Here is a 13,317-nt window from a genome sequence, read left to right on the forward strand (position 1 = left end):
TACATATATGAAATTTAGCCAGGGCTGGTCAACAAAATTTCTTTGGCGGTATAAAAATGAGACGATTTTATTTGAATTCAAATAAATGGATGACAACGACACAATGAAATAAATGTGTGTGAATGTAAGTACATACTTGTTAATTCTCTAAAAATACGTTACTCTGTTTAATGAAAGGCAATGTGTCAAAGCATCGAAACATACTAAGGCACTCGAAACATTCGAATTGCTTTACTCTCTAAGAAAAATTTTTCAACTGCAGACTTTCGTTACTTTACCAATGTTCTCATTGTTATTTAATTAAATTCAAACAATACATGTTCAAACTTGCTTTTATTGAACTCTTTCTTCTTTGTAATGAATTATTGGGCGATTTTTACAATTGCAAATTAATTTAAAAGAATTATGTATTTGCATATACATATGTAGTGTTATATGCTTGTAAGGGCTGTGGGTTTGGGTTTAACAGATTCAATTACATTTTACTCTGAATCCGATCGTGGCGATCGCGTCGAATGTTTCTTAGACTTTTTATGCTTGCGCTTCTTGTCGCGATGCCGATCCCGATCTTCGTTACTGCTCGCCCGACTCTCGCGAGTAGTTCGCTTTGTGGTGTCCTCGGAATCCTCCCGCTTGCCTTCCTCCTCTTGGAGCTTCTTTAAAGTTTCGGCCTTAAGGCGTTCCAGTTCATTTAATTCCCGTGCTGTACGCTCCTTTTCGATATCATCCAATCTTTGCTTTTCAACACGACGTTCTTCCTCTGCTTTGGCTATTTCCTTGCGCATATGTTCCTTAAGCAGTAGTGCTGCTTCTGCGCGCTTCTGCATCTTTTCGCGTGCAGCCTTGTCCTTATCCTCTGGTTCCGGCGCAGGCAGAGCCGACGTTAGCTTCGGCAGCGGACTGCGTGAACGATTACTATGTCTACGGGGACGGCTGGAGCTTCGAGAAGTGCTGTGACGACGACCACGACTACGACCTCGTCGAGGACCCGGGGAGTCCTGTCGACGGCGTGAATCCGGCGAGTCCTGTCGACGACGAGTTGGTGATTCTTGACGACGACGAGCTGGTGAATCTTGACGTCGCCGAACTGGTGAATCTTGTCGCCGACGAGCTGGTGAATCTTGACGTCGTTGAACTGGTGAATCCTGACGCCGTCCTCGGCTGCGGGAACGCTGCTGCTGACGGTCCTTGGATCGGCGACGATCCACCGGCGAACTGCGCGTTCGAATAGGCGAAAGAGGAAAACGATTCCGATATTCATTATCCGGTGAACGGGAACGGCGACGTCGGTCGGCGAAAGGATTCCTGCGGTTGTTATTCATCTGATTTCCACCCTGATTGCCACCTTGACGTCGCTGAGACATCTGCGGACGACGAGCCGGCGAACGTCGACGTTGAGGCGATCTCGAGCGACTCTTCTGGCGGCTACGACTACGTTTAGAGCGTTCTCGTTCTTTTACCTTCTCATCGGGCTTACGCTCACGCTCACGTTCGCGTTCTTTTGTTGGCGGAGCAACTTTCGATTTCTCTGGCTGCTTGGGAGGCTCTGGCTCCGATTCACTTTCTGTTTGCTGCTCATAGTCTAGAGCATTCATATCTACCGATTTGCGTTGCTTTGGTTCAACTTTGTCCTTTGACTTTTCCCTTTCACGTTCACGCGTTTCCTTGGGTTTGTTGCTGCGATCTCCTTCTCCAGTCCGTTTGCTGTTAGTTTTTTGCCTTACTGGCGACATATCCTCGGGTGATAGCTTGCCTCCAGCTCCGTAGGTACTGGCATGGGACAGCTCGAAAAAGGATTTTTTCGGATCTTTGGTTGCCTCCTCGTGTCGCTTCTTGCGTTCCTGCTCACGCCGTTTGATCTCATCTTCACGCATTTTAGACTCCTCCTCGATGCGTTCCAAATCAGAAAGCTTAATGGTGCGTTTCTGGGCATGCTTCCAATGTGGTGGGGTAGTGCTCCTCGATCGGCTTCGGGAAGGAGTGCGGAAGCGCTGCAATAGATAAAAAAATGTATAATTGTTGATCCTACTACGACATTCATACAAAACTTACAAATACGCCTCGCCCTTTAACAATGCGGCCGCTACGTGATGTGGACTGCTGAGCCTGCTTCTTGGACCAACCGAAGGTATTTCGATTGCGATCACGATCGAATCCACCACCTCTACCTCCACGATCCCTGTCTTGATCTCTCTGGCGATCACGATCATGATCTCGTCCACGACCAGTTTCACGTTCCTTCGAACGGGATCTCTCGGCACGCATAAGATATTTGTTTGATACCTGGATTAATCGAACATAGAATTTGTAATTTAACATATTTAGATGATGCTTTGCTTATATTCCAACCTCTGGTATTTCATTGGGATCTATCTTGGTTAAAGTCACCAGAGGATGAAGTTCTCCCTCCTCCGGTTCATCTTCATCGCTCTGATGACGTCCATTTCCACGATCCACTTCGCTATAATGATACAGATATTACGTAAATTCACAATTAGTTTGCTCATGCAACTCACTTTTCGCTGTCACTTGTCTTGGACTCCTTGCGGGAGGAGTGCTTCTTCTTTTTCTCCTTCCTTTTCTTGGTTTGCTCTACCTCGCTATCCTCGCTGTCATCTGTTGCTGTGGATCGCTTCCTTCGCTTTTTTTCCTTTTTGGCTATGAAAAGAAGAAACAGAGAGAACCGTTTTTAAAAAATAGTTTGGTCTTTCAGGGGTAAAATGCTGGTACAGTTGCCTACAAAAATAGATTTTAGCTAAGAGGGCGCTATCGAGAATTGTTGAATTGAGTGATTTCAATCAAAACTAAGTCTGACTGATTTGACTATTCTATACGTAAAGGGAGGCGTTTCAAAATCAAGTTTACCAGCTGTGAAAACCTCAAAACAAAACTAGAAACTACTATAAAAGTTCTTGAATTGTTTGCTAATCATGTCGAGCTACATTGCCAGAAAGGGTCCGTTGGTATTCTCCAGCCTGGGCAAGTGGGCCTACAATTTGTCGGGTTTTAACCAATATGGCCTACACCGCGACGATTGCCTTTACGAGAACGAAGACGTGCAGGAGGCCATCCGTCGTCTGCCCCGTAAGCTGTATGATGAGCGCAACTACCGTATTATGCGTGCTTTGCATTTGTCTATGACTAAAACGATTCTACCCAAGGAGCAATGGACAAAATACGAGGAAGACGTGAAATACTTGGAACCCTATTTAGATGAAGTCATCAAAGAGCGCGAGGAACGCGAAGATTGGAACAAAAACCATTAAATGGAGAAACTGCATCTCGCTCAATATGTAAATCTTGAGTTACGTGGCTTATCTAATCTATTTAACTTATTGCAAACTTATATCTTAAAATTATATTTAAAGTTATTCGATGCCTTTATTAAGATATCCATGCTTTTCCTTAATTCTTCTTTTGTGATCATTTCGTATGATCTTAATCTGTCCATCAAATTGTGTATACTCACCCTTGGTTTGTTTAATCAACTCGCCGCAATTGGCTATGGCTGCATCTTGTAGAGGTCGCGAATTCCTATCGACAGGCAGATCTTCCAATTGACGCACCAACTCCCTGACCGGAAATAACTTGTCCAAATACAACATGGATACTGCAAAGGAGAGATTTTATCAGTATAGTTAATGGCATTCATTAGAAAATGGATCTCATCCAGATACTTACTTGTCCAAATGAGGCGCTGGCTGTGTTGTACTACAATGAAAAACAGAAGAAGAGAAAAATATGCTTTACATATTGCAAATTTTGTTGGTTGTTGTTGGTTGTAGTAGTAGCAGACGATGTTGTCGTTGTGATCTGTTGCAGATTGTTGTTGTTATTCTTGTTGTAGTGGTCGTTAATGTGCAACAAAGTAAAAGTTTTGGGTTGGAAAGACGAAGCAGAAGGTTTTTTGGACAACTACTACAAGCAACAGTTCGGATGAAGGCCATAGCGGGTGTCTCATCTCAATGTGTCATCATTGCATCCAAGCAGCAGCATTATCCCAGTTGACGTTGGGGATAGACGCATAGATGAGCATTTGCGCTGCATTTGGCCCACTTGGAGACTATTTGGCAGGAATGTTAAGCCCCAATGTTGATCCCGAGACGGATGACCAACTTAAGTTAAGTTAAGAGTAGCTGCTCTTGTTGCCTCTTCCGAAGCCGGTGCCTTGTGCCCGTTGCCAAGGAGACCAAATCAAGGCGCATGCGTACCTAAGCCTGGCGCCATTTTGTCTTTTGTTTGGAAGGGGGGTCAGAGGTATTGTAGGTGAAGGTGGACTCGTCACTCTCTCTCTCAGCTATATTGGGACAATAGTTAAATGAACAACAACAAATTTTTTTTAAAAAGAGAAATAAAATATTTCGTTTTTTTTGTTTGTTTGATGATGCGCTGCAATAGAAACTTAACATTTTCCAAGATTGGAATTAGGTAAAAATGTGAGAGACAATTATTTCCAACTGAGATCGACCTCACTTACATAAAGAATTGGGAGCCGTTGGTATTTTTGCCTCTATTGGCCATCGAAAGAAGGAATGGTTTATCATGCTTCTTGTCAAAGCTTTCATCTGAAAAAAACAACAAGAATTAATTATTGATTTTCCCTCCATACGCACACTCACACAAACACAGAGCTATCTTTGTCTCTTTCGCACTCACCCTCGAATTGGCCACCATATATTGACTCGCCGCCGGTTCCATTGCCTGCACCAAAATCACCCGACTGCACCATAAAATCCTTGACCACGCGATGGAATATAACACCTTTATAGTGGAGTCTCTTGCTCTTTTCACCCGTGCATAAAACGCGGAAATTTTCAACAGTTTTTGGAGCCACATCACTATACAATTCGAAAACTATGCGGCCCATGGCGAGCCCACCGAGGGTTATATCGAAAAAACAACGCGGACGCGTTTCACTCGCGTCGCGCTTATTGACCGTCATCTTGTTTTGCCTTTTCTTCTTAATTTGTATTTTTTTTATTTTTTATTTTATAACAGCGACGTTCTACTGCACTTTTACACCCAGTGTGGATTTAGAATAGATAGATGCACAATTATTTCAAACGCTAGAAGTAATGCATCATTAGCATTGTGACACAAAAGGGATAGATATCACAATAATATATTAATTGACAAAATATGCACAATTATTTTAAACGCTGAAAGTATTTGTGACAAATTTCCTTGCAAAAAATTTCGATCTATCGCACTTTTTTAATTTCCATCGATACTATCGATACAAAAGAGTCGAACTCGAACATGTTCGAGCGTTTTACTCACGCGTTTTTGCCGATTTGACGGAGTGCGATAAATCGGTTATCGGAGCAAGCGTTGTTATCGGAACCAACGTCGATTTTTAATCGACTATTCGGCAAAGAGATTCCAGTGTTGAAAAGTGGAAAAATCGGCTAAAGATAGATTTAGTGTTGGCAAACACTGCTTTTATAGATTATGGCGCTGCCAGTCTGTTGCTTTTTGGCGCTTTATTTCAACTGTGTTCATTTGGCGTTTAAGTTTGAGCACTGTTAAGTTAAAGCTAGATGGGACAACTTCATGTCATGAAATCGAGAAATATTCATCAGCTCTTAAGTAAATATTTACCAAAAATTGAACATAGAACTATAACTACGTTTATTTCCATTGCACATCCAAAAAGGGGGTATGTTTAACAATACAAATTAAGAGTCAACAAGGTAATTAAAACTATAAAATGCAAGAAAGGGCCTGTTGTGATAGACAGGGGCAGGGATTAAAGTGCAACAGTTTTGTTTGTGATTTAAAGCTAACCATCTAGCCGTTGGCAAATACTCGTCAAAATGGAATCCTTGATGCTATGGAGTGGTTGGGTTGGTTTGTTTATTCAACGGTCACAGATTTGGCCAGATTACGGGGACAATCCACGTCACAGCCGCGTAGTACGGCGATGTGATAGGACAGCAATTGCAGGGGAATCACTGTCAGAATACCCTGAAGACAGTCAACGGTTCGGGGAATCTGTAGCGAACGTGTTGAATGGGCCATTGTCTCGTTGTCACCAGCCTCGCAAATAAGTATGGGTCGTCCCCGGCGTGAGGTAACCTGTTGCAGGGCGTTCATGCATTTGGTATAGACTGGATCACGTAATACAATCATTAGCACGGGCATCTCGTCATCAACCAAGGCGAGTGGGCCATGCTTTAGCTCGCCAGCTAAAATTCCCTCACTATGCATATACGTCAGCTCTTTCACCTTCAAGGCTCCCTCCAGGCATGTGGCAAAATTAAATCCTCTTCCCATAATCAGTAGAGATTTATGCTGATACAACTCTTTGGCCAATTCCTGGACTTGACTATTGAGTTGCAAAACCGAGCGAATGTGCTCATCCAGCTGCGACAGTCCATCGATGATCTCCAAGCGGCGTTGTTGCAACGATAGACGATCCTCTGACATGACCAGAGCAAACATTACCAGGGAAATGAACTGTGAGGTGTATGCCTTTGTGGAGGCCACTCCAATCTCGGGCCCAGCATTAATGTGCACTCCACAATGGGATTCGCGGCAAATGCTGCTGCCCACAGTGTTTGTGATCCCGACAATGAGAGCTCCTCGCTGTTTGCAATAGCGCAGAGCCATTAGGGTGTCGGCCGTCTCACCCGATTGCGAGATGAAGAAACAGACATCATCACGGAAAATTGGAGTATTGCGATCTAGAAAATCGGAAGCCAGTTCCACCATCACTGGCAGTTCGGTCAATTCCTCAAGCAATTGACGTGTGGCCACAGCGCTGTGATACGAGGTGCCGCAGGCAATCAACATGAGACGGCGACAGCGCTTAATCTCTGGTATATACTCCTTGATACCGCCCAGAACAACGGTTTGGGTATCGAAGCGAACACGTCCTCGCATTGTGTTGACCACCGATTCAGGTTGTTCAAATATCTCCTTTAACATGAAGTAATCATAGTTGCCCTTCATAATCTGCTGAATCTCCATTTTCAGGGTGATTATCTCACGGGCATGCGGATCATCCGAGGATGATTTGTTCAAACGATGTATGCTCAAAGAGCCATCACTTTTGACGGCTGCCACATCATCATCCTCCAGATAAATGACACGATTCGTATGCTCAATCACCGCCGACGCATCTGAGGCAAAGAAATATTCTACTTGTTTGTCCTCCAGTGGCTGATATTCGGCACCGCTGCAGTCTCCAGGTGGCAGCAGTTGGAACTGCTTCTGGCCATGCGGACGATGGGCCTTAGCATACAATATGGGCACATGATCAGTAGCCAATTTGGTTTTAGCTTTAATGCCCACCAGCAGGGGGGATCCTCGCCTAGAGGCGACACACTCGCCAGAAAAGTGCTTTGACTTAAAAGCAATCGCAAAGGCCCCTTCCAATTGTTGAATGGCCTGCTCGACCAATTGCCCGAAAGTATAGCCTGGATGTGTCTGCCACAAATGATGCACCAGCTTGGCAATTACCTCCGTGTCCGTGTCCGATTCGAAGACATAGCCGCGCTTCTCCAGGAACGTTTTCACATCCTTGTAGTTGGTTATAATGCCATTGTGGACAACAACAAAACTATTGGCCACATCCGAGCGCTGAGGATGAGAGTTAACCTCCGAAGGAACACCATGAGTTGCCCAACGTGTATGGGCAATCCCTATATGAATATCAAGAGGCTGTCCAAATTCAGCTTCTGCTCCCTGACACAGTTCTGTTATGGCATCCTCCAGTATCTTGACCTTGCCCGTTCGCTTCACCAAAATAATTGAGTCCCCGTCACCAGCATTTGCCGCTGGTGGCGCATCAATTGCCACCCCAGTTGAGTCATAGCCACGGTATTCCAAACGCTTCAGCCCCTGCAGCAACAGGTCGAGCACCTGCTGACGCGTCTTGGGCGTTAAGTAGTTAAGGTAAGCGAAAATTCCGCACATTTCTGTCCACAATTCCCAAACCGATTAATCCAGAATTTTTCAGTTTTGCTGTCCACGTCAACTTTAGCGCGGGTGGCGTCGGCTTGGCTGCTGCTTTTATATCTTCTGCTTGATTTATATAAACTGGCAGCGTGTCACTTGATTTCCGTTTATTCGTGGTACTGCACTCCGAAATGCTCTCGTCACCGCTGTTATTGTTTGTGCGCTTTGCTATCGCAAAACAATTTTATGGAATTTTTCGCCGAGTGATAAATTTTACGCCAAGAACACGTCGTTCTGCCCTCAGTCCCCCCTCGCCCACTAATGTGTAAACATTCGTTCAGTGTGACCGTGTCTCTCGCAGATGTCTACTAGAGATGTGCACGGTGACTAATAATCACGTTGTCATTCACGCGCGAGTTTTAGTTATTTTAAATTTTATATTTGTATTTTCAAAACAATGACATAATTTTGCTTTGATTTCTTATTTGACATTTAATATTGTTGCTTCTATCTAGAGTTTTATAAGCGAAATTTGAAAATATAAAACAATTTAGTCATTTTTTTTATTCCAATAAATATTGATTACTTAAGATTACTTTAAATTTTGTTTTGTTGTTTCCTAAAATATGTAAATACTTTACATTGAACATTTTTTATATCAATAATTTTCCCTAAAACGATTAAAAATTACAGCTTAAGCCAAAGCTAATATTTAAAACAAGTCTCAAAGTTTAACAAAACATTCAAATGGTCAATTAATTAGATGACAGTGCCAACAATTATAATTTGCTCAATCATTTGAAATGTCAGCTTGTGTTAATCCTTTGTTGTTTGGCTAAGTGATGGGTCAAAACCACAACTCCGACATCAATGTTTATGACAGGTTGGGTCCCACCCTTAGCCGCCTTTCGACAAACACGGCTGTGAATTCCTTTAATGTTCCATGTGCTATATAATTGCAAATAATTACAACCTGTCTAACTGTCGACTTACACAACTATAGAATGTCTTTGGAAAGTTAGATGAAGCTTCGGGCGAATCTATCTGCAATGCAAATTAGCTATTCTAGTAATTTATGCATAAGTTATTTTGTAATGAAACGTCAAACTTTTGATGAGCAGAAGGGAAAAGACCATCTGGCTACCTAGTCAGATGGAGTAACATTTCGAGTATTTCCGGTGGACTCCTATGAACATACCAACCTTACCCTTACCCTTACCCATACATTCATATGTGTAACTGTCAGTACTTCCATTGGGAAAACAAATTCGTTTGTTATTCTAACAATTTTTGGGTTTCTGCGAAGCTGAAACGATAACACAAATAATACAAATAAGTATTTGAATGGCAGAAATGTAAAAACAAATCTTTGAAATGCTTTCCCTTTATATTAAATTTATGTAATTTGTTTTCCCATGAGTTACTTATGTTCAGTAGCTTCCACAATGATTAATTTAGAGTGATTATGATGGATCGACTTGGAAGCAATCAGTGTCTAATAGTTTGTTAATGTTGCCACATAATTATGAATTTTATGCATGTGATTCTAGGAAAGGAAAATAACTTTAATATGCCGCTCTCTGTTAAAGACTTATGAGGATAGTTAATATCCTCGAGATGTCAGTAACGTTAAAATGGAATTTATGGATGGATTCCTACTTGCTTCAAGCTACAACTGAGGAATGCAATCCGCTTATCACTTGGCAACCAACAATTAGAATTGCAACTGACCAAGCACCAATAACAACTCCCCGTGTAGCCTTAAGCAGCCTGGAATTGGTCCAACAGTGAGCAGCATCAGTTGACATTAATACGCTGAAACCCTAATTAACCCCTTTGGCATTTTTACAGAACCGAATGTGCAACGTGGGGGGTGTGGGTGTGTGCGTCGATTAAAAAGCTGTGCCACCATATAGAGCATCAAGGGGATTTTCGGGAAACACTTGAAATCTGCTCTCCAACTGGGTATAATTGCTGGATGCGTTATTAAAAATAAGCTGGGGATCCTATCTGGCGGCTGCGATGCGATGGGGCAACCACTGTGCAGCTAATTGACAGACATCGGACAAGGTAAGGAAACGCAAATAATTAAGCAGCTCATCGAGTGACCCTTGGCCACTAGTGGCATATTCATCTCTTCAGAGATGAACATTAAGCCGGCTAATGGCGGTGAAGGCAGCTGCTGCATCACAGTATGGGATTTTAGTTGACCATGATGGACATAGCACAGCACTAGGTACATACACACATACATACATATGTACGTATACACCTCGACATTTGCCATGGCAGGCATTTCGAGCAACTGGCACGTATTGGGTGAGATTGTTGGAATTCAATTGAACTCTGCACTTAATGGGCATAATAAAGCTCATCATCACGATGCTTCTGCCAAAGACCAATGCAATCCGAACGAGGCCAGCTATTTGATAAGGCTATAGGCTAAAGGCAGATGGTTTTGCTCCTTTTTGCTCTTTAACTTGGTCCAGGAAATGCGTCATTCTATTTTCATCGACAGGTGACTACAACAGATATCAAGGTAAAGCTGTTAAACTAGATAATTGCCACTATATAATAAAGATAATGAGATTGTTTAGAAATCTAATGAATCTACTTGCAATTCTTATCGGACTTTTTAAATGTTTATAATATTTAGTTGGCCTTAATTAGAATGGGCAATCTGCTTTTGTTTTAAAAGCTGTTAGATTAATTGTTTTGTATTCCCATTTAGTTAAATTGTTAATTTTGAGCCACTTTCATTGAGGAAGATTCAATTTAAATTAAGTACTGGAAAATATCTTTGTGTCTATATATAATTAGAATAAAGTCATTTAGTTGAGATTTTACTTCAATTCCTTAATAATTTATCTAAACTTAAGCCCAAAAGTTTACTTAATCAGAGGTCAGTTTTATTTAGGTTTTTCGAATTTTAGAAAATATTTAAAAGTTGTTTCTCAATTTTATAATAGCTGCAACTTTTAAACATTAATCCACAAATCTGCCAAAATATTATCAACAAGTTTTTCAATTGATAAGATAAGTGATTGTAGAGAAATATTCAAGTATTAAAAACCAAAACAAAGTTTTGACTTACGTTAACTTAAATTTTAGCATGACTTTATTTGGTTACATGAGTTTCTTTTTTAAATCTTTTCTTGGTTGGGGATGCAAACAACAAACTTGTAAGCCAACTAATTCGTGTCTGGATCTTGTTTCTGTGCCGCCCTTGCCTCAGCGTCTGCGGTTGCAGCAGCCTTTTCCAGCCTAAACTTTTGCACCTTGTCGAAGTAGTCGAGTGCTTGGTCTCTTCGATAAAGTTTGGCCAAGTCGCTGCAGTTTTTGCCAACGCCATCGACGGCAGCCAAATCAGCGCCGTGTGTAACCAGAAGCTTGATGAGCTCGAGACTGGCGTCCATAACCACTGTGGAAACCGAAAACAAAGTTAAAATTTCATTTACCCACAAGCTGCATCAACCCCCTCTCCAACCAACCTGCTCGCATTAAAAGGGTCCAGCCGCAGGCATCTCGAACCTCCAAATTTGCACCAGATTCGAGTGCAAATTTCATCATCTCAAGTTGATCAGCATCGGCGGCACAATGGGCTGGGGTCATGCCATTGCTGTCAATTGCCTCAAGTTGGGCCTTCTTGTTGAGCAGTATTCGGGAAATGGGCAAATGTCCGTGATAGAAAGCCATCTGTGAAGCGTATGAAATTTATTGGCTTAGTTAGTTCGGGGATTAAATTGGCATGTGCACCCACATGAAGCGGTGTTCGGCCATTGCTGGGATTGCCCAGCTGGACACTGCAGCCAGCTGAAAGCAAGACATCAAAAATGCACATTTCACCCTGAACAATTGCATTGGCCAATGGCAGGTAACCGTTTGGAGCCGGATACTCGATTAGGCTAGGTCGACGGCGAAGCATTCGTTTGACCAGAAATTGTTGACCCTTCCGTATGGCGCGATTTAAACAACTTGTGGATGGCAGAGCTGACTCAGTGCATGCCTTTGGATTGCAAAATGTTGAAACATTTTAAATTCATCTGGAGAATTGCCCATGACAATTATTCTAAAATTTCACTGGGAATCATACATAATGAATGAAAACATTTTCAAAAAAATACATAAATAAATCCTGTTATACAGTTTAACTTGCCTATAAAGAATGTCAACTGCCTTATAGCCGTTAAATACATTCTGAGATTTACAAATATATTCAAGATTAAGATAAAGAGAAATATATTCCAATTAGTCTGCTACGATGAAAATTCATTACATAGCAGCTCACTATAAGAAAGTTCGACTGTATAACCGGATGGTCGGAAAATTTCACTTGGATTGTGTTTTTTGTGTCGTGTGTCTTTTCTGTGTTTGGAAAGGCAACCGAATGTCGTGTGTATATAGTGTATTTGCTCGATTTCAAGTTCAATTAGTTTTGGGTTTGTTTGCTCTTCTCGATTTCCGTTTCGTGGGAAAGGATAATTGAAATACAGATGGCGCTGAGGATTAACATCCGGAACAATACAATTTTATGTACATTCAAATGTACATATATATCCGGGTATGAAAGTTCACTGTGTTTCTGTGTGTGTGTGTGTTTAGTCTTTTTTTTCTCTTTTTGAATTGGGATATAATCTGTGAACATATTTACAATGACATCCGGTGAAATGGCCAGTGTCAGGTAACAGCTGCCATCCTTGGCCTGTTGCAGAGCCTTTATGCGCAATCTGTGGGCAAAGTTCTCCTCAAGGTTAGGGATATCCACAGGTGAAGTGCTGCTCCATACCAATTGTTGCCAACCATGACGTTTGTGATACCTTTCAATGCTATAGACACAGGCATTGTCGTATGGTGACCATTCCAGGCTAACACTATACACAGTTTGGCCAAAAACATGCGACTCAAAGTTGGCCCAGTTGGGTTGGTTGGGATTTGAATCTGTTTCCGATTGGTTGTCAATTTTATTGTCACACTGATTTTGAATTTGGCTCTCTGGTTGCTGCGTCTCCGTCTCCTGCTCGTGATTGTTGTTTATATTTTCGAACATGCTGCAAGCCGTTTATACAGATTTAGCCAATTTGCCGACTTTATTGGTTTTGACCACATGCCGACTGAGCTGGCTAAGCCTTGATTTGGTTCTTCCTGGCAACAAGAAATTGGCAACAACCATTCGATGTCCATGGCAATGGCTTTGGCTTTGGCTTTTTCCATTTCTTTTTGGTCTTTGTCTTTCTCTATTTTTTTGTTAAATCAATAAAGTTTTTGTTGCAATGTCGCTGGTTGTTGCCTATTGGCTGTTGATTGCCTGATCCGGGGCCCGTTTGCTTTTGCCTGTCTACTGCAGAACAATTCTTCCTTATTTTTTTTTTTTTTTCGGTGGTGTGGGACTGATGTGTTGATATTTCTGCCTATTAT

General features: G+C 42.0%; 3 protein-coding genes and 1 pseudogene across 3 annotated transcripts; 1 reads left to right on the plus strand and 3 right to left on the minus strand.

Moving 5' to 3' along the window:
- Positions 1–314: 314 nt before the first annotated feature.
- On the minus strand, positions 315–5,194 carry Moca-cyp (nuclear cyclophilin protein Moca-cyp). The gene is given in 9 exon segments (XM_068296505.1): positions 315–1,991; positions 2,053–2,283; positions 2,350–2,461; positions 2,517–2,658; positions 3,470–3,572; positions 3,574–3,610; positions 3,682–3,711; positions 4,478–4,565; positions 4,657–5,194. Coding segments are annotated over 9 exon segments (2,538 nt in total). The 5' UTR covers positions 4,943–5,194; the 3' UTR covers positions 315–482.
- Positions 2,847–3,381, plus strand: LOC137582078 (cytochrome b-c1 complex subunit 7 pseudogene; annotated as a pseudogene).
- Positions 5,195–5,607: 413 nt separating the features above from the next.
- Gfat2 (Glutamine:fructose-6-phosphate aminotransferase 2) lies at positions 5,608–8,380 on the minus strand. The gene has a single exon (XM_068297218.1). The coding sequence runs from the start codon at positions 7,918–7,920 to the stop codon at positions 5,857–5,859; it is 2,064 nt and encodes a 687-aa protein (XP_068153319.1). The 5' UTR covers positions 7,921–8,380; the 3' UTR covers positions 5,608–5,856.
- Positions 8,381–11,093: 2,713 nt separating this feature from the next.
- On the minus strand, positions 11,094–11,842 carry flip (flippy). The gene is made up of 3 exons (XM_068296450.1): positions 11,663–11,842; positions 11,394–11,598; positions 11,094–11,323 (listed from the first exon to the last, which is right to left on the minus strand). Exons 1-3 carry the CDS (start codon positions 11,825–11,827, stop codon positions 11,094–11,096), a joined length of 600 nt encoding a protein of 199 aa, XP_068152551.1. The 5' UTR covers positions 11,828–11,842.
- Between the last annotated feature and the right edge of the window lie 1,475 nt (positions 11,843–13,317).

The sequence above is a fragment of the Drosophila tropicalis genome, unplaced genomic scaffold, assembly GCF_018151085.1.
Source record: "Drosophila tropicalis isolate 14030-0801.00 unplaced genomic scaffold, ASM1815108v1 contig_859, whole genome shotgun sequence".
NCBI classification, from domain to species: Eukaryota; Metazoa; Arthropoda; class Insecta; order Diptera; family Drosophilidae; genus Drosophila; species Drosophila tropicalis.